The sequence below is a fragment of the Alternaria infectoria genome (assembly GCF_024043175.1).
Source record: "Alternaria infectoria strain BMP 0036 chromosome Unknown scaffold_1, whole genome shotgun sequence".
NCBI classification, from domain to species: domain Eukaryota; kingdom Fungi; phylum Ascomycota; class Dothideomycetes; order Pleosporales; family Pleosporaceae; genus Alternaria; species Alternaria infectoria.
Genome location: NW_026250690.1, coordinates 1003277 through 1025318, shown reverse-complemented (window position 1 = coordinate 1025318; position 22042 = coordinate 1003277). Strand labels below are relative to the sequence as shown.

At 53.3% G+C, this 22042-nt stretch overlaps 8 protein-coding genes across 8 annotated transcripts; 5 read left to right on the top strand and 3 right to left on the bottom strand.

Annotated features, from left to right (window-relative positions):
- Positions 1-6225: 6225 nt before the first annotated feature.
- J4E92_000388 (uncharacterized protein) lies at positions 6226-7545 on the top strand (the record flags this gene model as incomplete). Its single annotated transcript, XM_051491805.1, has 1 exon — positions 6226-7545. One exon carries the CDS (start codon positions 6226-6228, stop codon positions 7543-7545), a length of 1320 nt encoding a protein of 439 aa, XP_051357317.1.
- Positions 7546-8160: 615 nt separating this feature from the next.
- J4E92_000387 (uncharacterized protein) lies at positions 8161-9348 on the top strand (the record flags this gene model as incomplete). The annotated part of the gene is made up of 1 exon (XM_051491804.1): positions 8161-9348. One exon carries the CDS (start codon positions 8161-8163, stop codon positions 9346-9348), a length of 1188 nt encoding a protein of 395 aa, XP_051357316.1.
- Positions 9349-9386: 38 nt separating this feature from the next.
- J4E92_000386 (putative secondary metabolism biosynthetic enzyme) lies at positions 9387-10633 on the bottom strand (the record flags this gene model as incomplete). Its single annotated transcript, XM_051491803.1, has 3 exons — positions 9387-9924; positions 9998-10408; positions 10473-10633. 3 exons carry the CDS (start codon positions 10631-10633, stop codon positions 9387-9389), a joined length of 1110 nt encoding a protein of 369 aa, XP_051357315.1.
- A 373-nt stretch (positions 10634-11006) lies between these two features.
- Positions 11007-12347, top strand: J4E92_000385 (uncharacterized protein; the record flags this gene model as incomplete). The annotated part of the gene is made up of 1 exon (XM_051491802.1): positions 11007-12347. One exon carries the CDS (start codon positions 11007-11009, stop codon positions 12345-12347), a length of 1341 nt encoding a protein of 446 aa, XP_051357314.1.
- Positions 12348-13638: 1291 nt separating this feature from the next.
- Positions 13639-15264, top strand: J4E92_000384 (uncharacterized protein; the record flags this gene model as incomplete). Its single annotated transcript, XM_051491801.1, has 2 exons — positions 13639-13645; positions 13913-15264. 2 exons carry the CDS (start codon positions 13639-13641, stop codon positions 15262-15264), a joined length of 1359 nt encoding a protein of 452 aa, XP_051357313.1.
- Positions 15265-15348: 84 nt separating this feature from the next.
- Positions 15349-16124, bottom strand: J4E92_000383 (uncharacterized protein; the record flags this gene model as incomplete). The annotated part of the gene is made up of 4 exons (XM_051491800.1): positions 15349-15623; positions 15672-15723; positions 15774-15854; positions 15915-16124. 4 exons carry the CDS (start codon positions 16122-16124, stop codon positions 15349-15351), a joined length of 618 nt encoding a protein of 205 aa, XP_051357312.1.
- Positions 16125-17677: 1553 nt separating this feature from the next.
- Positions 17678-19363, bottom strand: J4E92_000382 (uncharacterized protein; the record flags this gene model as incomplete). The annotated part of the gene is made up of 1 exon (XM_051491799.1): positions 17678-19363. The coding sequence occupies one exon, from the start codon at positions 19361-19363 to the stop codon at positions 17678-17680; it is 1686 nt and encodes a 561-aa protein (XP_051357311.1).
- Positions 19364-21485: 2122 nt separating this feature from the next.
- On the top strand, positions 21486-21896 carry J4E92_000381 (uncharacterized protein; the record flags this gene model as incomplete). The annotated part of the gene is made up of 2 exons (XM_051491798.1): positions 21486-21593; positions 21648-21896. The coding sequence occupies 2 exons, from the start codon at positions 21486-21488 to the stop codon at positions 21894-21896; spliced, it is 357 nt and encodes a 118-aa protein (XP_051357310.1).
- Positions 21897-22042: the final 146 nt, after the last annotated feature.

Below are 22042 nucleotides of genomic sequence, written 5' to 3'. Positions count from 1 at the left end.
TGCGAATGCAAGATGTCGTATAGCTTAGGACGCGGTGTTGAAACTCGACAATGATCACAGACGCGCGAAAGGATTTGGTGAGGCAATGTTTTCTTGGTCAAGTAATCCCTTTCATTCGTACTATCGAACTACACTACTACCTACTAACTTGCATACAAATGCTCACTCAGGGCTGACCCAACTTTCCTGTGGCGTTCTCGACTTCGGCTTTTCGTGCAAACACCAACATTCGAGAGGATCTGGAGTCGTTGCTGTCAGGCTGATGTATTTCGGGGTCGGTGTCAGACTCGTATATACAGCCAGTCCGATTCGGGCCTCTGCATCGGTCAGTGTGCGAAAGCAGAACCCAAAGCGGATAGAAATGGTGCAAAGAAGAAGCTGCAGCCCGACCGCGCCTTTACCGAGTATCCCAACATCGGTACTTTCTCTATCGATATGGGCAGCGAAAAGACCGAAGGGTTTGCTGAGCCGGCCACGGTGTCGGTACTAACATTCCGTACCCCCGAGACCGTACCAGCTTCTATTGAAGGGGAAACCGTAAGTACCGAAATGATGACACAACATATATGCGGATATATCTTTTTTCTACCATGTGCCTATTCGGTCCTGAGACACGACCCGCAAACATACGTTCTCGTTGATATCTACCTACCTAAGACGAGCGCACAACTGTTATAAAGTCTGGCAAGGCCAAAACAAGTCGTCATCCCAGTGTATCATTCGAGGTAAAAACGCCAACTCCAATCACGGTAAGTTCTTTTATACACAGAGATCGGTTATTGTTCCGATAAGGAACCGTGTACAAAATTCTAACGGTATCTCTTGAAGGTCTTCGACCTATTTCCACAGCAAATATGTCGTGGGGGCCGTTCATAAGTGACTGCATCTGCAAGACGCTAGTCTTCTTCAACGTCCTCGTCATACAAGCCCGCCTAACCTCGCGACTTACCCCGAGTTTCTCCAAAAACCTTGACACGATGCTACCGGGGCACAAAAGAGTCCTGTTCTCGTGGCTGAATCCTTCGGATTCGAGGCTGAACGCATTCCTGGTCCTCGTCAGTGCCTTGCTCTCGGTCGTGCTCTGGGTACAGAGCCTCCGCACTATCGGGCTACCGATTGGCTGTTTTTTGGCCTTGGTAGCGCTCTACTCCGACACGCAATTAGGGGAAAGCTTCGTCCCTCATTCGGCTCTTTTGTTGATGTGCTGCAGTGCGATGTATCTGGGGTAGTAGAGAAAGCATCACAAAGGCAATGGATGTTGTGCTGGATACTGTGCCACGCATTCAGGTGATTTGGCGCAACCGATGTAGCCGCGCGTTTGCAAAATCTTTCTTTATCGGGTACTTTAGCAACAAGCATGAGCTCTTGGACTGTGCCAGCTGCATTATATATACCAATAATATGTAACACCTTCCTCCCGCGTCACGAAGTCTTTGATCTTCTGGTAGAGAGAAGTCATCCAACCAAAGAGCCTCCGGGAGACCGGTCCGCTAGCGTGAGGCTAAGGAGTGGGCCCGCGCGTAGACGGCCAAAGCTTCACCCCTATCATGAACGTGGACGTGTGGAGTCACTTCGTACAGACCTCGCATCGTCAGCACATCGCACGCTCAACAATTCTGTCAAGAATGGGGGCTAGTCCTCGATCATTATTTCACACCCGCTGTGGTCACATATTGCGACATTCAATATTGCAATCTACCGTCCCCACTTCGCCTTCTCATTCCCACTCTATCGACGCCGTCATCCACATTGTCGTTTCCAACCTGCTCACTACAAACTGTCACAGCGCCTTGAGCGCAGCAACGATGAAGCACACCCAAGCCGGTAGATCCGTAGTCCACGCCCTAATCCAATTCATCCGAAGCCAAGATTCCATGGAGATGACAACATTGCCCTTTGGAACGTTCTTCTCGATAGCCGCGATGCGCTGCAGAGCCGTTGGCGCAAATAGCATGTGGGCTAAGCTGAAGAATAGTCCCCATGCATACCACGTTGTCGAGCCATATTGATGCTCGGGTATAAGCAGGTTGAGAATGCCGAGAAGGTAGTTGACAGGGTAGAAGATGATAAGGACCCACTGCCATCGAAGACCGCCCCTGGTCCACCAGGCAGGAAGGTTAGAGTTTGCCAGTGGGCGGATGGGACCCTGCACCCAGGTCCCAAAAATCAGGTGCTCGTCGAGGGCGAACATGAGGGTCATAGAGGACACGAGCGCCGGACTGAGGCGAAGAAGCGGCAGAGAGATCTCGACGAGTGACATGGCTGGTCCGATCGATAGGCAGGTAAGAATGTAAAGTTGACAGAGGCCAAAAGCTGATTCCCGTGCTTTCGGATCAAGCAATATTTGGAATTTGCGAAGCTCTGGAACTGACAGCTGAGAGGTCTCCTTCTTGCACGCGATTTATCCCTGTGATTGCATCAGTCCCTTTGCTTCCAAACTGAGCTGGAACGTATGATGTGGGAAGATTGGAAAGTCCCGAATACATGGGCACGTCTGACCGTCTGACAGCGCGTCAAAATCACGCCACTCGGCAATCATGTCCCAGGCGAATTCACCGAAGCTTACTCGGCTCGGATTACCCCATAGATTTGGACAGTACCGTTCCCACGGGTATGTGGTATGCTTACTCATGATTTAGGACACCCAAAAGCGCATTAGAGTATCCTAAGTGTATCCTTCTCGGGCTCGGCCCCGAATAAGTTGAACAGTCAACTCTCCTAAAATTTGTGGTACGTCTATAATCTTATTGACGGTGTGTATGAAAGTCTACCTGCTAAAAATGCCGCTCGATTTTGTCACACATCGATATCCTTCATACTGGCTTGTAAACGAGCTCATGTAATCCTCGGATCTCCTCCTTCAGCGCTTTAGTCCCGGCTCTATCTGCCGAGCCATTTCCGCATCCTTCGCTTTTCAGCATCAGTTCAAGGAGGTGCCGCGGGATGACACTGCTGCGAGTATCGCTCTCGCATCTATTACCGCTTGAGCCGGCCTCGCATTCGTTCGGGTAGCCCAGTAAACGGCCAATTTTATCCACCATTCTCACCACAGCTTGAATGAGGACAATTATTTGCAGATCCGGATCGGGCGGTAGGGAGACATCCATTATGTTGAGGAATGAGATCGTGAAAAGATTGATTTGGCGACGTGTGGCGAACAACCCTGCTCGAATGGCGGCAAAGGTATTTCGACAGAGGTGTAGGAGATTTGTGTGACAAGACAGTAGCAGAAGACTCGTAGGCATGTCAACACTAGTACTGTGAGACGATTCGTGCGCTACAGTGAAGTCGACGCTGCTATCTGTTCGACGCCTTTTCACTGGCGATCGGCCTGTCGTCTCAGATATGCGGCTTCTTGAGTCATCAATGTCCAACTCTTCGACCGGGCTTAGGCAGCTGCTGGTCACAGTGCTAAACTTGAGGTTTTCGTGTGAGCCGAACGTAGCGGAGTGATTGGGTCTGACGATATCCACGAGCAGCCGGTGGTAGGTTTGGAGGCTTTGCATCATAAAGACGACAGTATCACAGAGCGTTCGGTTCTCCTCCGGTGGTGTAGCCAAAGCCGTCAGACCCAAAGCCGAGCCATTGTTCGTAAAACCAGTTCCTGTAGAGGTTGCCGCGCCCAACTGTCGGGACAGCTGCATGTTCAAATCTGACAACTCTTGCATTATCTCTTGGCGCATCGGTGAATAGCGACTGCGTCCGTTGAGTGGCTCGGTGAAACCGATTGCTGCTTGTTCGTATTCGGTGCGAGCTGGAATAGAATGGTCCGCGGAGAGATCCATATTTGGAATGAGAAAGTGTTCGGTCGGTAGGTTTACCGATTCGTCGTCGAGCGTACCTTCTCCAGGCAGTGCAAAATCGAAGGGGTCAAGATACTGAACCGTAACACTTTGAAGCGTTGGGTCAACCGGTGTGTCGTCGAGATCATGTACTAGCCAGGCATCGGTATCCATGGTAAAGTCGACAGCGGTTCTCGTTTGAGATTCAGCTTCGGGAGGAGGTGATGATCGTGTAGTTTGGGATGGGTGGTGAGCACTGCCGCTGTTCTCTCGAGGCTGCTCCTTGTCTGCCCGTCTCGGTCTTCCCATACGTACCCCGGTATCGATGATACATGTTGCACCAGCTTTCTGACACCTCTCGCAAGGGGTCTTAGAGTTCGAGCTCCGTATGCATCGGAGCTTTTGGCCTCGACACCTGTCACAAGCCAGCTGTTGGGACTTTTCTTTTCTCGGGTTCTCCACTAGAGACCCTGACTTGCAACCCGAGAAGCAGCTGGAAGAATCTAGGCGTGACATGTTGGGAACAAAGAAAGGCCAGCGTGTAAACCATGCGAGGACATGCTAGGTTGGTAACACCTAGACAGGTAAGGACGAACGATGGTGATAGTGCGAACTATATGCCGTGCCTCCCCAATGTATAAACCAAGGCTAGTCTTCAGCTACAGGAGTAAGTGAGACTTCTCGGCAAGCTTGCGATAGTGCTATGACCGTCTTACGTGAGGTTAATGGTGTACAGCAGAAAACCTTGTATGACACGAGAAGGCTGATAGGATTGACGCTATTGTTGTCCTGTCCCGCAGACCAGGTGCTTATCGCAGTGCCCAGAGCGGCGTACTGCTGCTCGGCGGAGAGTTGGTGGTGCAGACACAGCAACCACTCAATCAAGAAACCTGCTCTCCCGAGCGTTGCGGAATGTGAAGGATCAGAATGCTAGCTGAGGTGTGCAGTTGTGGCATAATTGCGATGTGTTAGTGGATGGAAGAAAAAGCCAATGTCCCTAAGGGCATCCCTTTGGCTCCTCGTCCAATTGACGGGATGTAATGGGACTTGCCGTAAAGGATTCAAGGTCGCCGAGCAGCATGCATGGTAAATCGTTGGTACATTAAACGAAGGCGTGACAGTGCGACCCCAAAACGCGGGATACGGCGGCGGGCCGTTGGGCCACCCGCAGGAGCCACCCGTAGGCTGGGTGGGGATCTTATTGCGAAGTTACACCAGGACGTCTCTCACATGGGGAAGGATTTCTCCGCTACGACCTGAGGACGACTTTATCCTATTTTCGTCTTACTCGCAGCTCTCGTCATCTAATCGCGTCATATACTTGTTGGGTTTGGTAGAGTCAATATGTATATGAGACACGCGAATGTAGTATGCTTACCGGAAACGTTGCGCGGTGACCATCTGTGGCTGAAGATGTGGCTTGATATTACCCGCGCCGGCAAAAACGCCGGCACGCTAACCTAATCAAGGTACGGAATGTATACACCGGTGAAAGGAAGTGAGGTATCTACCAACATGCGTTTGGGGGCTTATTCACACTTGAACGCCGTAAAGGTCAGGCCACCTGCAGGAAGCCTGTCGACCGAGTCGAATCACTTCCACGTTCATCGTATCAACCGCGGAGGATCGCAAAACCCTGCGAGGCCGATCATGCCCATCCAACGAAACCCTCCGCGGTGGTTACCAGACTTCATGCACCATTGAATACGTAGGCACACACAGCTTCTCCCATGTAACCGAAGGTGCAACTATTCCCAGACGCTCCATCAACTTACTATACCAAGGTTTCAACACCGCCCGTTGCTCACGCGTCATTGTACTACAGCCCTGGTACCAGCCACACGGTCTACCTATCGCCCGACAGGTCACAACGCTACTCAAAGCTGTCATCCTGGCTGTGCAAGATGACACAGCAAGACCCAGCCGTCCGGAACCCGGAGTCAAAACAAGCTTCGGTCGATGCACAGGATCCAACAACGGAGAAGAACCCGTCAAAGTTCCAGAAAGGTCCAAGGTTCTGGGCTATCATGGTTGTACTCTCGCTAGTGAGTCTTCTCACGGCTCTGGAGGCCACAGTCACTTCGACGGTTATGCCATCGCTCGTCGCCGATCTGGGTGGGGGCGAAGAGTTCATCTGGGTCTCTAATGCATACTTCTTGACTATGTAAGGCTCTTTGGAACAAAAGGCTCACACTCGAGCGATGGACGCGGGAACTAATTTGTGTAGGACTTCTCTGATGCCCATGTATGGACAGCTCGCTAATGTGTTCGGTCGCCGATGGCCCATGATCATATCCGCGGTCGTCTTCATGATAGGGAGCGGTGTTTGTGGCGGGTAAGTTGTCACTCCGCTGGCGCTTGAATCGCGATCTGGCTTTTCTCGTCAAGCTCGAAGTCTTTGCTAATGAGGAGATGAATGCATAGTGCAACCAACATATCCCAAATGATCGGCGGCCGAGCAGTACAGGGTATTGGAGCAGCAGGAGTCGCCGTCCTCTGCGAGATCATCATCTGTGACTTGGTACCACTTCGCGAGAGAGGTACCTACATGGGCGCCGTGTTTGGCATGGTCGGTCTCGGAGCTGCTCTTGGTCCTTTCTTCGGCGGATTGCTCGTGAGCTACAGCACCTGGCGCTGGGCTTTTTACATGGCTCTTCCAATTGGCGGTGCTGCAGTCATGTTGTTGTTCCTCTTTTTGAACGTCAAATACGATAAATCCCAGACTTGGGCCACCAAGGCTTCGAGCCTCGACTGGCTGGGCAACGCGCTTTTCGTTAGCGGCTGCGCTCCAGTGTTAGTTGCCATTGGCTGGGCAGGAGGAAGATATTCATGGTCCTCTTACCAAGTCCTCGTACCGCTGTTGGTTGGTTTGGCAACGTTGGGAGGCTTCATCGCACTCGAAGGCAATGCCCGCCTCACGCCAAACCCCATCATGCCGCTCCGGCTCTTTGGGAACTCTATGAGCCTCATCGTCTTCCTACTCGCCTTTCTCCACGGCATGGTCACTATGTGGACACTTTACTTCCTCCCGGTATATTTCCAAGGCGTTCTCGCAGTAGATGCATACAACGCCGGCATATACCTTCTCCCCACCATCCTCGCACTTCTCCCAGGTGCGATCATCGGCGGGCTTCTACTTAGCAAGTTCGGCCGCTACAAGCCCATTCTTGTCACTGCCTTCGCCTTGATTGTCGCCGGATTTGGCGTGTTCACACTCCTGGATGAGACGTCGAGTGCAGGTGCGTGGGTGGGCTTTCAGGTGCTTGAGTCCTTTGGTGCGGGCTTCGGCATGGGGGCTATGCTTCCCGCGTTGCTAGCCTCTCTAACCGACAAGGATACCGCAGTAGCGACGGCCACTTGGGGCTTCATGCGAAGCTTCGGCGTCTTGTGGGGCGTGGCCATCGCCGGTACCGTCTACACCAACCGAGCTGCACAGCTGGCTCGCTCGGGGACTATCAGCGACACAACGGTAGCGGCTCTTTTCATGACGGGTGGTGCGTATGGCGCAGCTGAAGTCGATTTCCTTGACACGCTATCCGCTCAGACGCGTGCGCAAGTGATCTCCGTACAGAGCACCGCGCTTCAGCGATCCTGGCAGGTCGCCATTGCCTTTGGTGGAGTGGGTCTTATTGCTGCTGCTCTGCTGAAGCAGGTACCGCTCAGGAGCGAAAACGACACCGAATTTGGCATGACAGAGAGTAAAGACAAGCCTATGGAGGAGGAAGCGAAAGGTACAGCAAAGGATGAGATTCCAGGATTGTAGTTCTATCCATCGCCTAAATGTCAAGAGGGGATGGAAGCCACACATACATAGAGTTTCCCAGCGGAATGAACGTTTGGTTCAATACCTAGGTAGCTCAATGATGCAGGTGTATTAGTAACAACTGCTAGCTCATGTACATAAAATCAGAGTCTGAAACCAAAGTACACGAGATGAATTCACCAGCGTTCGACCGTGAATTTCAGAAACCGGCGGCTACGCTCCTTCACACGCACCTCAACAAGGCCCCGGTTTAAAGTGGGGCGACGCTTGCCGATTGGCTAATCTCAAACCCTCCTCGGGGGGTTTACCACGTGACTAACCCGCGCAACAACAGTCAGCCTATCCTGATCAAATCATGCGAACATCTATCCTTTAGCTCGGTTGCTTTCCATTCCAAGGTTCCCATTTCCGCGTCTGTCCAAACACGACACCAACTATAGGTATGCACAAGTCCGCAGTCCGGCGCTCCGCGTGTGAGTAATTGCCGATGTACGAACTGCATGTGAGACAAACACTGACTTCGTACATCCATCTTTAGGTGACCAGTGCAGGGCAAAGCGAGTTCGATGCCTCCGCGCTCAAGATAGCACGGCGGCGTGCGCGCGCTGCTGCTACATGGGCGCGCAATGCGTAACAGGCGCTGCTGGTCATCCGGGAAGACCGCCCAAGCAGCGTCACGCCGTTGCCTCGCCCCGAGCCCATCGCACGTCGAAGTCACAGGACGCCAACCACGACAACGCCCATACAGCCGGGATGTCGAAGCAGCCCGCGCCTACAAAAGCAAACGATCCTGCCGAGCACCTCCCTTCGCCAAGAGGCCCAGCCGCGCATGAGCCATTACCAGATTTCTGGGGTGTGACGGGCGATATTTCCGCCTTCTTCGACTCCTATTCATCTTCAATGGATCAAAGTCCCGCGTCGGGTGAGGACGGCGTCTACCTAGCAGATCAGCTTGGCGCTCCATCACAACTTCAGGGATTCCCAGGTGCAGACGACGAATTCGACATGATGCTCGACATGGGCGCGACCTCTAACACCACTCTCGATGTGAATATCGACCCGCTCCTCAATTTTGGGGAGGAGATTATGCCGCCAACACCACTACCACAGATTTCCAGTCCGGCAAGCTCTCTAGTAATGTTCCGTGAGGAAATAGACCACCGCATTACGACTATTGACGCATACTATTCAAACGCCGCCAAAGTCCAACAGCGTTGCAAAGATGATGCCGTGGGGGGAGATGTCGAAAATCCAGCAGCTCTACTTCTGACATGCACCAAAGAGTTCACCGGGATAATTCAGAGCCTGACACCGACTGTCCAATTGTACACGCAGACCGAGGATACACTCAACACGGAAACTCTGCTTCTAGTCCTGTCAAGTTATCTTGCGTTGATGAGGCTCTTCGACTCGCTATTCCAGCGCATACACAAATACCTCTGCCACGTGTCGCCGGAATCGTATAGATCCATCAAAGTCAAATCAGTACTCCGCATTGGTGGTGTCTCCGCACTTCAAGACATGCCCCTCAAGGCGTATGCCACAGGCATCTTGGACGCTATTCAGTGCCAGGTGCAGACACTAGAGTGTCGCATGGGCATTCCAGCCGAGTACTGCCTCTCGGGCGAGGCAGCCTTCTCATCTAGTGCGGGCGCCTCGGGAATATTTTCCAGTCCATCCCGACTCCGATTGTTTTGGGCCGTTATGGCACAGGAGGATGTCAAATCACTGCATGGTAGCAAGTCGTACGTAGAGTCGATTCGAGCTAGTATCAAGGAGTCAATGTCGTTTCTTGATGACTAGACCGAGTCGTACTGGCCTATGGCTACTTTTACTTCCGTCTAATTTTCATACAGAGGATACACTAGCTTCTGCGCTGAGACTTCCTTTCGCTGCAAGACTCCCAGTCCATCAATCACCTTTGCTAATCCGCCCGGATTGACCTGCATAGGATGTGGTTTCAATCTTTTCGACTCAAGCAACGCGGCGAAGCGCTTGATCCACCCATGAAGCCAATCATGCAGTTCGGGGTTTGCCTTGCGATAGTACCCTCCTGGCAACTCCAACTCCAATCCGGCCACCTCCAAGCCCATGACCCAAGATGGCTTGACGGCCTTCCTCATTGTGGCCATAAGATCATCCGGCAAGAGCTCAAATCCGATGTATCTACCACCACCACGTCCAATGGCTGCGTAGCACTGGCGGATAGACCTCGCTTCGGTAATGATATCTAGTGCATATTCCAACGAATTCTTGGTGTAGGCTCGTATATCTTCCCCACATGTTGGCGAATGGTAATCGAAAGCCTTCTCGGCTCCATACTCTTCCACAAGCTTGAAATTCTTGGGAGAGCAGGTCGTGATGACTCGATAGCCCGACCTGCGAATACGTTAGATCAATCATTATACGCTCACTACGCTTCGCAGTGAAAGGGAAACGATGGGTCACTCACATCTTCAACAGCTGCATGGCAAAGGTTCCACTGGCCGTAGATCCGCCATAGACGAGAACGAATTTGGGGTCTTTCGTCGGTCCTTCGGGCGTTCCAGGCAGCTTCATCTCCCACCAGAGCGCCATTCCCACGCTACTGGCCACAGCGCACCCTATCGAAGCCGCCTGCTCCCAAGAGAAGTGGTCGGGAACACGCCACAGGTTGTCAGGCTTCTCCGCGATGTAGTCAGTGAAGGCACCCGACCAGGGTCGTCGAGCCTGAGAGGCCATCTGAGCGCCAGCAACACGGTCGCCAATTTTCAGACCCCCAGGGGTACTGGCAACAGCGTCGCCAACGCGCACGACCGCGCCTGAGAAGTCGCAGCCGTCGACCGTATCGGGACAATGTATTCGTGCTGGCATTTTGTAATCGCTACAGAGGTAAACGTACGAAGTCAGTATATGTCCCACATGCACTGCGCACAGCCGCGGCTTACCAGTGGTTAACTGCCACTGCGCTCACCTTGATGAGGACATGGTCAGTTGACATGGTTGGCATGGGCAGGTCAGTGCGGAGGTCGAAAGATCCAGCCGTCGTGGCCGACTGCACGACAGCCTGCCGCAATGGGGGTAGCGCTGGGAGAATTGATGTTGCCATTGTCTGGTACTCTGTAGAGAAATGCAGTCCCAGTATGCCGAGTCACTTTAGTTCATGGCGTGTCCAAGATGCAGGTCACTGCTTTTCACTTTGATAGTAAGCTTACTACATTTCTCTCGGCCCAGGCGGGAAATACTCTAGAGTGGTAGCTATTGGCGCTCTTCGGAAGTTCGGACGTTGAACGAGCAGGGTCGGGACTTTCCAGAGCTAGCGAAGTGCATATCATGAGTTCTCGGGACTTTTGCAGTGCTTGTCAGAAAGCGCGACACCTAGAATGTGTGCTCGACCCGTATAATGCAGGTAACAGGTGAGCGAAGTCCGTCATCTCAGCCAATTTACTGCCGTGATTAGGTACCAGCTCAACCCCAGTACTATGTCGAAGATGTTTGGCGGCATCCTGTCCACGACCCTCATCCTTGCGTCGTTCTTCTCACTCTTTACCGCCGCAAACCTGCATCAGCTACCTCTAGGTTCCTCGGAATTTCCCGTTGATGACGACCTGAACCCAAAATGGGACGACGAATCCTGTACCATTAGCAGGAGCACAGCTTTCGAAGTGCTCGACGGTCCCAACAGCTTTTCCTCATCTCCATCTGACCCCATCAACTCGATCAAAATCAGCCCACTCATCAATAAGACCAACTGGGAGCAATGGGAATTCGATGGCATGTCCCACACGGGCGTTTCCCTCTTGGCGATAATGTTTTCACGCGACTATTCCATGCATTACTTCGGCAGAGGCAACCTGCGAGTGGACTTTTTCGCCAACACTGGGGACGGCAAGCACCACAAGATGCTCGAGTACCTCGAAGAATCTACCATACTGGACTGTCCTGGCTATACCTACGGTATCTGGAATAGTACGGGTAAATCGTACTCATTCTATACCACCAAGAACCTCAAATATTCCAAGCTCGTCTTCGACTCGCCGACCATACGCGGCACATACAAGCTATCAGCCACCACACCACCCGTTCACGCAGACGGCTCGACACCAGGTTCAGAGGGCGAGAATGCAGCAGATGCCGCGCTACTCTCACCCGACCTCTACTACAGCCAGCCTGTCGCCGGTGGAAAGGTAGTCATGGACAGTGTTCTAGGATCGGGACAGAAGCTATCATTCAGCGGTAGAGGCGGCTCAACCCGTCTCTGGGCCAAAGACGGTTGGCTTCCGTTAACGGAGAGCTGGGTAGCTTTACGTCTCTGGGCAGGCCCCTACACCATCGCCTACTGGCACGTGGTATCACGCGTGGGCGAAGACCTGGGCAAGAAGTTCACCTCCGCCGTTCTCTTCTACAACGACGAGCTTCTTGTAGGTACGCGCGTTGGAGACGTCTCCGAGACCGAGGACTATTTCCTCGACGCGTATAACAGCGGTGGTGAATGCGGTGGATCGTATCACGACAACAACACCGGCGGTGTCTTCGAGTTTGTGTCGCCGGCTCGAGACAAGAAGTGGCGGTTCGAGACCCAGCACATGCTGATGTGGTTTGAGTTGGGAATCGGTGAAGGCCTTGGTATGAGTGACTTTGCGGACCGTGTGGTTGGCGGTGAGGTTGGCGGGCCTCAATATGAAGGGCGCGGGTTGACGGAGCAGGCGAAGTTTCCGCTATATATTCCTCAGTGGGTTGTTTGGCTTTTGTACGGCGTGGGTTTCTTGGGGACTAAGAAGGACTATGCTGTTGACTTTGTCAGGGCTTGGTCACCGTGGTGAGGGAGCTGGGAGACATGATGACTGGCCATGAATAAATCATTGCAGTAGGCTTGGAGAAATTGATCGTGCGATGCTAGATACGGTGGTTGGGTATATACCGTATGCAGTGTAGTAGTACTTCAATGCAACTTTGCTATCCCCTATTTCAACATCTGCCAAAACCGGGCACTAGCGACGATAGCACGTCATGATGACGTATCTCGGCAGCATGACGGCCCTTCCTGTAGCGACCTCCTACATGATGAGCAGCAGTGGTCTGAAGTGACGAACATAATTTAGGAGAAAGACATATTGAGACCTTTTGGTCGCACATTCGTCGCATTTGGGTCGCACAGTAACAAATACCTCGATAGTCAAGAAGTACAGAGTAACGCCTTCGAGTATTTACATACTTGCGACTGGGTGAAGGCAACAGAGCCCTTCAATTACCATCATCTCTCCCCTTCCAATCATACCAAGCCGTGACATAAACCGCCTCCCCTCCTTTCTTCAACCCCATTTTCCTCAGCAGCCTTCTCTCCCCATTCAGCATACCAAACCCCCAAATCTGTTCCATAACCCAGCCCCTAGTCTGATGCACAACAAGATCAAACAAAAACTCCTCCTCACCCTCTTTTCCCTCCCGCAGAAAGTCCTTCGTCAACAACGCATCCAACGGCTTGCCGTCATGCCCAGTAGCAGTATCAAAACAGATCATGCGAGTTCGAGCGGAAGACGTGCCGAACAGAGATGATGAGTGAAGTTGTTCTCGTCCGTCTAACCACCGCGTTTCTATCTCTTCGCTCAGACCGGCGATGGCGACGGAGGCAGCTTGCGTGAAGATTACGGTTGGCACGCCGGATTCGTCAACTGAGTGGGCGATTTTCATGGTAAGGGTCGCGAGGCTGATGACTTTGCGGATTATCCAGGGGATGCCTTGGAGGACGAAGGCGGAGTCGAACGAGTCGGATAGGGTTTTGTTCTGGGGTTGTTAGTGGATGTTGGATGGTTTGGGCGAGGCGACTTGGAGGGTGTCTGGGTTGACTTACTAGTAACCAGGAACCTGTGAAGTCGTGCATCGTGACCTCTGGAGGGGCAGCCATCTTGGTTTGGATAGTGAGTGAATCTAGGTATGGGCATGCGTGGTGTAGGTTGTAAGTTGCGTACCTAGGTAGGCAGCTTACGTATCTAGCTGGCTCGCTCGATTCGACTGGGGCGGTGGAATGAAGAGAATGGCAATAAGAACCAAAAATGAAGAGATTAGAGATGATACCGAAACTTCGTCGACGTGTTGCACATGTCAGCTGCGTGAATGGACTGTCCGGACATGTAAAGTGCCGTTTGCAAAAGTCCCGAATTCGGCAATGCACGACAGGCAACACAACGAACTCAGTAGTGGCGTGTCAGCACCGAATCGGAACTTGCAAAAAATATCGAAATCAATCGGGTGTGGAGCTGAGGCACCGAGGCAGTTCGATGCCCACCAAATCGTTGCGAAAAAAAAGTACCTGCGGATACTTCGACAGGGCGCTTCAGTTTGTCAAACAGAGAAGCGACCAAATTCATCATCTGCTAGTATCACACAGGTCCACAGTACCAACAGAGCAAACCTCAAAACAGCGCGCATCAATCCCGCGCAAAACCTACCATGTTCAAATTCTTCAACGACCCCATCCTCGACTTTGAGCTGACCCGCCTCCTCGGCAGCACCTCAGCGGGCGGCTGCGACACAGCCGAGTTCCTAACCGCAGCCAGCAAGATCAAGAAGAACGACCCAGAATCCTGGCACGCGGCGTGGAAAGAACAAGGAGAGCGGGCTGAAGCAATCGCAGAGAATGCTGCTAAGAACGGGCTAAGCGCCATGGCGAAGAACGGGTACCTGCGCGCGTCGAACTATTTCCGCGCGGCTTCGTACCTGTTTCTCAACGATGATGCGAGGGTTGTGCCGTTGTCGAAGAGGTCGGTTGAGGCTTTTGTGAGAGCGACGGCGTTCATGGAGGGGGAGGTTAGGTTGGTGGATGTTCCATATGAGAAGGGTGTCAACATGCCGGCGTACTTGTACCTTCCTCCTCCAGAGGCGAGACTGCCGGGCAAAACACCACTTCTGCTCTACTTCAGCGGTGCTGATTCTACGAAAGAAGAGCTGCATTTCCTGTTCGGTTACTCGGGCCCGCAGCTGGGCTATGCTGTGCTTCTACTAGAGGGCCCGGGGCAGGGCTTGCTGTTGAAGAAGTCGGGGGTTCCTCTTCGGCCTGACTTTGAGGTCGTCGCAGACAAGGTGTTGGGGTTCCTTGAGGATTTGGCTCGATCGCAGCTGGAGTTGCAGTTGGATCTGGATAGGATTGCTGTTGCGGGCGCTGTCACTGGGGGCTACTTTGCTCTGCGCGCAGCTACCGACGCCCGTGTCAAGGCATGCGTGTCCATTGATCCGTTCTTCAGCATGTTCGATCTTGCGATGACACGAGTGCCGCAATCCTTCGTCAGCCTATGGAAGGGCGGTTGGGTCACCAAGGAAATGTTCAACTTGATCGCGAGTCTGCAGAGCTGGTGGAGTTTCCAGATACGGTGGGAGTTAGGCCTAGGTGTGAGTAGCATGGGTGTTGATTCGCCCGGTATGATGCTGCGACGCCTCGAGGACTTCTCTTTGGACACCAAGAAAGATGGAAAGATCCTGAACAGGGTCACGTGTCCTGTGCTTCTTACGGGACCGGGTGGGGGTGCCGAGATGTACTCTTCCGCAGAAAGTGGGGCAGTCAAAATCCACAAGCTACTCACCAAGGTGCCGGAAGGAAATAAGGAACTCTGGACTCCGGCGGAGCCAGCAGATGGCGGGTTGTCGGCTAGTATTGGAGCCTGGCCTTTGTTAGCCCAGAGAAGCTTTTTGTTCCTAGACAAGCATTTTGGGATCAACCGGAAGATAGTGTTGGAAAGCAAGTGATTTACTGAACATCGTTGGCGTCTTATGATAGGTGAAATCCAATGAGTTTTGTTTCTATTGCGTTCCCGTACTCAGTACTCGCATCTACTCCTTCGCTCCGTGCACAAACAGTCTCTTGCCTTGCACTTCTTGGAACTTCTTCTCGCCGGGCTCGCCTGCGCGTCCACCGAAGACCAGCTGACCCCTAAGCTTCCACTCTAGGGGAATGCTCCATTCCTGAGCAGCCTTTTGGTCGATGATGGGGTTGTAGTGTTGAAGGTTGGCACCAAGGCCCTCGGCTTCCAAGGCGACCCAGAGAGCGTACTGGTGCATGGCGTTCGTGTGTTCAGACCAGTCGCCAAAGTGATGGGCATAGAGAGCTACGATGGATGTGAGCATGGGCTAGATGAATGATTGAGATTACTTACGGAAGGCCTTGCGGAGACCCTCGACTGGCTCGGGGTCTTCATAACAGAGAATCTGAGGGTATCTTGTTAGATGGTGTCTGATGATACGATACATGCACTTACTGTTCCCTTAGCCGCCTTGAATCCTCCAATCTTCTGTTCAGTCTTGGGGAATTGCTCCTCAGGAGTGAGGGGTTTCAGGACCTAGTCTGTATTAAGTACAACATTTTACACCTCGCGTGGAGTCTTCCGGATAGTACGAACCTCAAGGACAAAGTCCCAGAACTTCTCATGGTCGTTGTTCAGAAGAACGACGAGACGGGTGCTCTGAGAGTTGAAAGATGAAGGGACATGAAGAAGAGCCTTCTCAGCAATATCAGTGATCTGCTTGTCGGAGATGGGCGACTCCTTGTTGAGCTGGTAGTATGTGCGACGCTCAATGACAGCGTCGAAGAAGGACTTCTGGGTAGACATAGTGCGTGATGTAGTTGGAGAGGCTGGATGGATGCGAAGAGCAGATGTTGGAGATGGAGAGAGCAGCGACGATGCGCTTTTGTATCCACCGCCGACCCACGCACGATGCCTAGCGGCGCGGAGGCTATTTCTCACAACCTGCGCCATCGACTCGGATAGGTATAGCGGCGTAGATGTTACAGACGCGTCGTGACTATGGTAGGTCGGCAGTTTCAAAGCAGGCACCACTTGCTGCAATAACAAGGCGAGGAATAGGCCCGTTATCAGACCTGTCAACAGCGAGCGCGGGGCAAAGGTGGGCATGACGTGATCACAACAACGGGACTCCGGAGTTAATGCCAATGCTGAGAAAGCTGCTTGATCATGATAACTTTTTTACTCCTGAAGATCGCCCGTAAAGTGGAATCTGTAGCTAACGGTACGCCGGGTACGGGAGTCCGTGGTACCGGAGCATTTTCAATCGATCAGTCAGCCGCGCTTGGCGATGCGCATCGATTCCGCGCGTGGGGCTTCAGTTAGATCGTGGCCCTCCCTCGTACAAATCGAAGACCTTCTACAACATCTCCTGAACATTCCGCGTCTGGCTAAATCTTTCACAACCAAAATCAAGGTAGGATGACGAGGTTATCTTCTTCATTTTCATAGAGGAGAGGCGAGACACTGGTTGGATAGATCTGCTGTTGCTCAAGTATCTAGGCACAGCACTGCATAGCTATCGATAAACAGCAGCGTGAAGTCTTGCTTCGAACTTCCAAATTGACTTTGATGCATTAATACCGGGTTACTATATTTTCACTAATAAATCTTGCATGTGAGCATGGAACTAGACGTTGTTGAAAATTACGATGCCGTGGTTTTGACGCCGAAGCAAATGCGCAGTGAAGAAAACGCACCTGCTGTGACAGCAACATGCCACGGAGCCCAACTGATGAATCTACCTAGTGCAGAGAGCTCCGAAATTAATTGCAGTTCATGCCTTGGAAAGAACCCGCGGCGAACCATAGCAATTCAATAAACGCCTCACTACAATACTTGGCAGAACGGAGCTAGCAATGCACGCGTTTTAGGGATTCATAATAGTAGCGACAAGTCTTACATGCAGTTCCTGGCACGTGATGGGAAAGGACATGTTTTAACTCCTCGCCATACTCCAAGATACGTCCAGCTCCTCAAGAAGATCCAAGGTAACAAGGGGCGAGGGTAGGCGCAAGGCCAAGGCAATGCGTACTATTGCAACGAAAAGAAGGACCGTTCTCCATACTCCGGTACAATGATAAAACAAGCAAATCGCACAAGGGGGAATCATCGCTGTATGCTGCAAAGAGAGCCACACCCACTGGGCATGATAGCCCTGGACACCCCGCGCCAGTACCCATGCCCGTGCGTTAATGAAGCCAAATACAACCCAAACGACTCAACACCTTGCCATGATTGAAAGGACAGGATATAGTGGCAACAATAAATGAAGACCGAACATGCAAACGCTCCTCGATGAGCACCCTCAACTCCTCAATCATGACTCATAATGGCATAACAAATGTCTGTTGGTGTCTCTAGCGCCCCATCATGTAGGTGGAATAGCTTGAGAAGCCGTTCCCAGCACCACTGGATGCAAGAGGCTGGCGCATAGCACCTGCCATGTCGTTGTGGCCCATGCCAAAACCACCATTAGAGTACATGCCAAAGCCAGAGCTGTTGTTTGAGTGTACTGTGGTGGACAAGCCCGGAGGTACTGACAAGCCAGGCGGTGGGCCGGTAGCCGTGGAAAAGCCAGGCGGGCCTGCGGCACTGCTACCGAACCCCGAAAGAGGCGTAGAAGGAGCAATGGCAGACTGCGGACCCATGCCGGAATTCTGGCCACTACGTACGCCCAAGGGATTCTTAGAGAAGCTCAGTCGGATGCCGCCCTTGACGCTGTTGTGGAGCATGTATCCATAGAGCTCGTTCAGAGCCTTGGTAGCGAAGGATGTGTCTTCGAATTCGACAAAACACATGGGTCCATTCTGCTTGGTGCGGAAACAGAGTCGCTTGTACCCACGTTGCTTGGAGAAGACAGCTTTGAGCTCATCTTCTGACGTGTCCATGGGAAGATTGCCCACGTAAAGAGTGTTGCATGGTGGGTTCTGATCAGCGGGGTTCACTGGGGGATAAGTGGGCCGTGCGAAATGCTGCGTATACTGCTGGTAGCCTGTATTGGGTCCGCTGCTCAGTGCGGAGGGAATGCTATGTGGTGACAAGGCAGACAAGGCTGGGCCGGGCGATTGCATGTTGGATCCAGAACGTGGAGAAGCAAAGTTGGATAGAGGCGGGGACGTGGCATTCGTCACGCCGTTTGTGTTTAGAGAAAGAGATCCGAAGCGCTGGATGGGAATGGAAGGGGTATGGGGGTTGGTAGCGCGACGCTGCATGCTCGAGTGCATTGGCGGGCCACCCGTGGCATATCCAATCGACTCATTAAGCAAGCCATCGTCGTCGTCGGCGTCTTCATTGATGACCGACTTGCCCAGATTGCGGCTCGTGAAGGAGGTGTTGACGGGGGATGTCGGCGAGAAAAGGTTGGTGACCGGGAACTCTCCGTTGCCAAGACCTGGGGTCCCGTTGGGTGGGGACATGTTCTCCATGTTTTGGAAGGTGCCGTTGTATCGCGATGACTGCCGGGCGTTGATTGTCGCGCCGGTCATGGCGCTTGTGCCAGACGGTTGTCGCGCCGGCGTGCTGTCGACTGTGTTGCGGCGCGAGCCGATTGCGCCAGGCGATGCGTCCTGCGTCAGCTCGACGACCAGCGTCGCATCGTTGGTTGCATTGCGCTTCCCGTCGAGGAGGTGACGCGCTTCTTTTGCGCCGTCGAGCGTCTGAAAATGCGCAATGGCAGATGCGAAACCCTTGTCGTCGGCATGTCTGGACGGTGGGAGCATCTCGCAGTCGATCAGGTCCTTGGCGAACAGCAGGATGTTGCGCACGGCGTCGCGATCGCTGCTGCTCGGGAGTTTGCGCAACAGGATGGAGTAGCGCGCGTGGTTCGCGGGGCTCTTGTCGAGGGGCCTGCGCTCTCCGACGGCTCCCGGCATGGCGTACATGTGCGGTGCGAAGACGTCGGCCGTCATGGTGTTGTGCGATGCAAAGGGCTTGGGCGGCGACGACGAGGTGGAGCTGCTGTGGGAGCCGTGAGAGCCGTGGGGGAAGGGGCTGTTGGACAGGTTCGAGGGGCTTGTGCTGCTGGGACTCGGCCGGGCGGCCATGGCGGCCTTTGTCTTGACGGCGGTGCGGCGGGTGTGGCTGCGACAAAGGACGCGGCGGCGCAGAAGAATTGCGCGTCGGCGGCGGTCAAGATGGCGACGATGGTGAGGATGGCGGCAGTGATGGGTGTTGGCGACGGCGGCAGCGGCAGCGGGTCCTGGGCAGGTGGTGGGTGTCGGGGGCAGTGGGAGTGGCAGGCAGGGCACGGCGGTCGAGGGCGTGAGCGTGGGCGGGCGGCGGGCCTGGGCGATGCGCGCTGTCGAGGCTCTGGCACACTCAAGCGTCAAGCCAATGGGCGGCAGGGCAGGAATCGCAGCCAGCGGGGGATGCAATGCAGCAGAGGCGGAATGGCGATAGCGGCAGCCTAGCACTTCATCATTCAAGGCAGAGGCAGTGGGCAGGCGCAGGCAATGGGGCGGCTGTGGGAGGGGAGGAGAGGCGGCAGAAGTGCAAGTGAAACCCTCAGGATAGCGTTGACGGGGGCGCGACTGCCCACTTGGTGATGCGCCCAGGGAAGGCGCGTCGGAGCTAATTTGATTACTGTGCGAGTCCTGGATTCGCCCGTCACACAGGTACCCCATCTCGACCACTCGACGACGCGCTGCGCTACACCAGCCTGCTCGATTCCCACGGCGAGACTCGTCGCGTTGGGCTGCTTGCCGTCTTGTTGGCCCTCCGGCTCTTAGCGGCCTCGAGTATAGCCAGGGCTGACTTTAGCCTCTCCCCCATCGTCGTCGCGGCCTGGGCGAGAGAGATCGGCCCCAAGATGCACCGCTTGATCCACGGAACTATCGTTCATCCACGGGCCCCTATCTGCGGGCCAGCAACCAAGGCACGCTGACATTGCACGTCCGGTGTGCTGAGCCCAACCCATCGTCACCCGTCCAAGCTGCTTATCCGTCCCATCGTCTATCAGGCAGACATGCACCATCGGCCTTTTCTGCCAATCACTGTGCCTTGCGCCTAGACTCGGCATGCCGGTACACACCCCGGGCCAAAAGCAAGTTTCGTCGAGTACAGTCAGTCTGTCCTCTTCAACGCCCTCCATGGCACATGCTCAGCGCCGCTGCCCAAGGGTCTGAAGAAACCCATCTTGTGCACCTGTGAGAGGGGGGAAGGCGTTCATTCGCCCATTGCTTCGGCCATGTACCATGCTTCTTTACTGCCTTTGTCCAATCATAGGTGTGCTCACCCGTCTTTTTCCTACGCTATCCTTCTGCCCCTCATCCATGGCCCCACGAGACATATCAATGGTTTACGATCGATTGTCATGTAATTCCACACATATTTGTTGAAGTAATCTGTGGCTTCGGTCTAATGGCCGCCGCAAGGCAAGGCAGAAAGAGTGCTTCCAGTATCGCGTGTTGTGGGGAACGTTCCAAGGCCTTGATTAACGTTCGACTAGATTATCGCAGCGATTGGCCTGACTGCCTGGGTCCGCGCAACCTGCAACGTAGGAACAAGCTCCAACTGTGAACGCCGTTAGGAATCCCACCTCTCGGATCGTGGCTAGGATACGCTAAACCTCAGTTGTAGAAATGGTAGTCTCTGAAGCAACAATTCGCATTCGCTTAAAACGGCATGCCTTATAGTAGGTTGAGTAGCCAATCATCACTGCGTAGACGACGCCACTATTGCCATACGTCACCGTCTTGCGGCCGTAAGTCATACATAACGACCACACCGGATCAATCTGCTCAACTCGTTTGGCGTGTTGACACTACCGAAAGCGAGAATACAATACTTGAAACGCTGCATCTTACTGCAGGCATCCAGAAAAGGGTATTATTGCGATACGTACGTCAGACTGTGTAGTAGGATTCGACATAGTATAAAGGTAAGCAGAAGACCACGATGAAACAATCATCATCTTCTCAGAGTTCAGCACTACAAACACAACTTGAACGCTTCAAACACTCAACTCAAACTCCTCTCACCATGTGTTGCAGAAAGAACCGTCAGAGATACTTCGAACAACAAGCGCTGTATTCGCCACCTGCGCGAGGCTGTTGTGGACAACGTCGAGCACTTCTGCAGACAAGCGCCCAAAACACTTACAGCTTCTCCGAACGACCTACCATGGTAAGCCTACAGTGCACAAGCTGCACGCGACAACTGACTGACATGACCAAGGCTGGCCTCCTTGCCATCAGTCTCGGTCTTGGTGCCGAGAAGCTGGGACGTACCATATCCGAGAAAAGACTCGAGCGTAAGGAGAAGAAGGCTATTGCTGTATGTTCCGATCCTGAAACGTTAATCATGATGTCAGCTGACCGGCTCTTATAGCAGCATGAAGCAATTTATGGCTCTTCATCATCGGCGCCACCGCCGCCAATCACAACTCGAGAGCAGAATAGCAGGACGGAAAAGAAACGCGAGGAGGCTCAGCGCGCACTGGATGAAGCTCGTCGAGAGCCACCAAGTGCGCCACAGTACGAAAGGAGACGTCGAAGTATGGAGACAGAGAGGGTCAGTAGTGAGGAACCGCCGCCGAGTTACGATGATGCAGTACGTCACCGTGGAAAGCGCTCTTGACTTGTCCATGTCTGCAGTGGACGCGTATTATATACGATACTGATGTAAATGTGGGTTGGCATAATGCAGGTGATTCCAAGGTTCATCTTATTTTGTAACTATCTTTAATTAGCGAAAGCTATCCTGTTGTTTATGATATCGGCGCC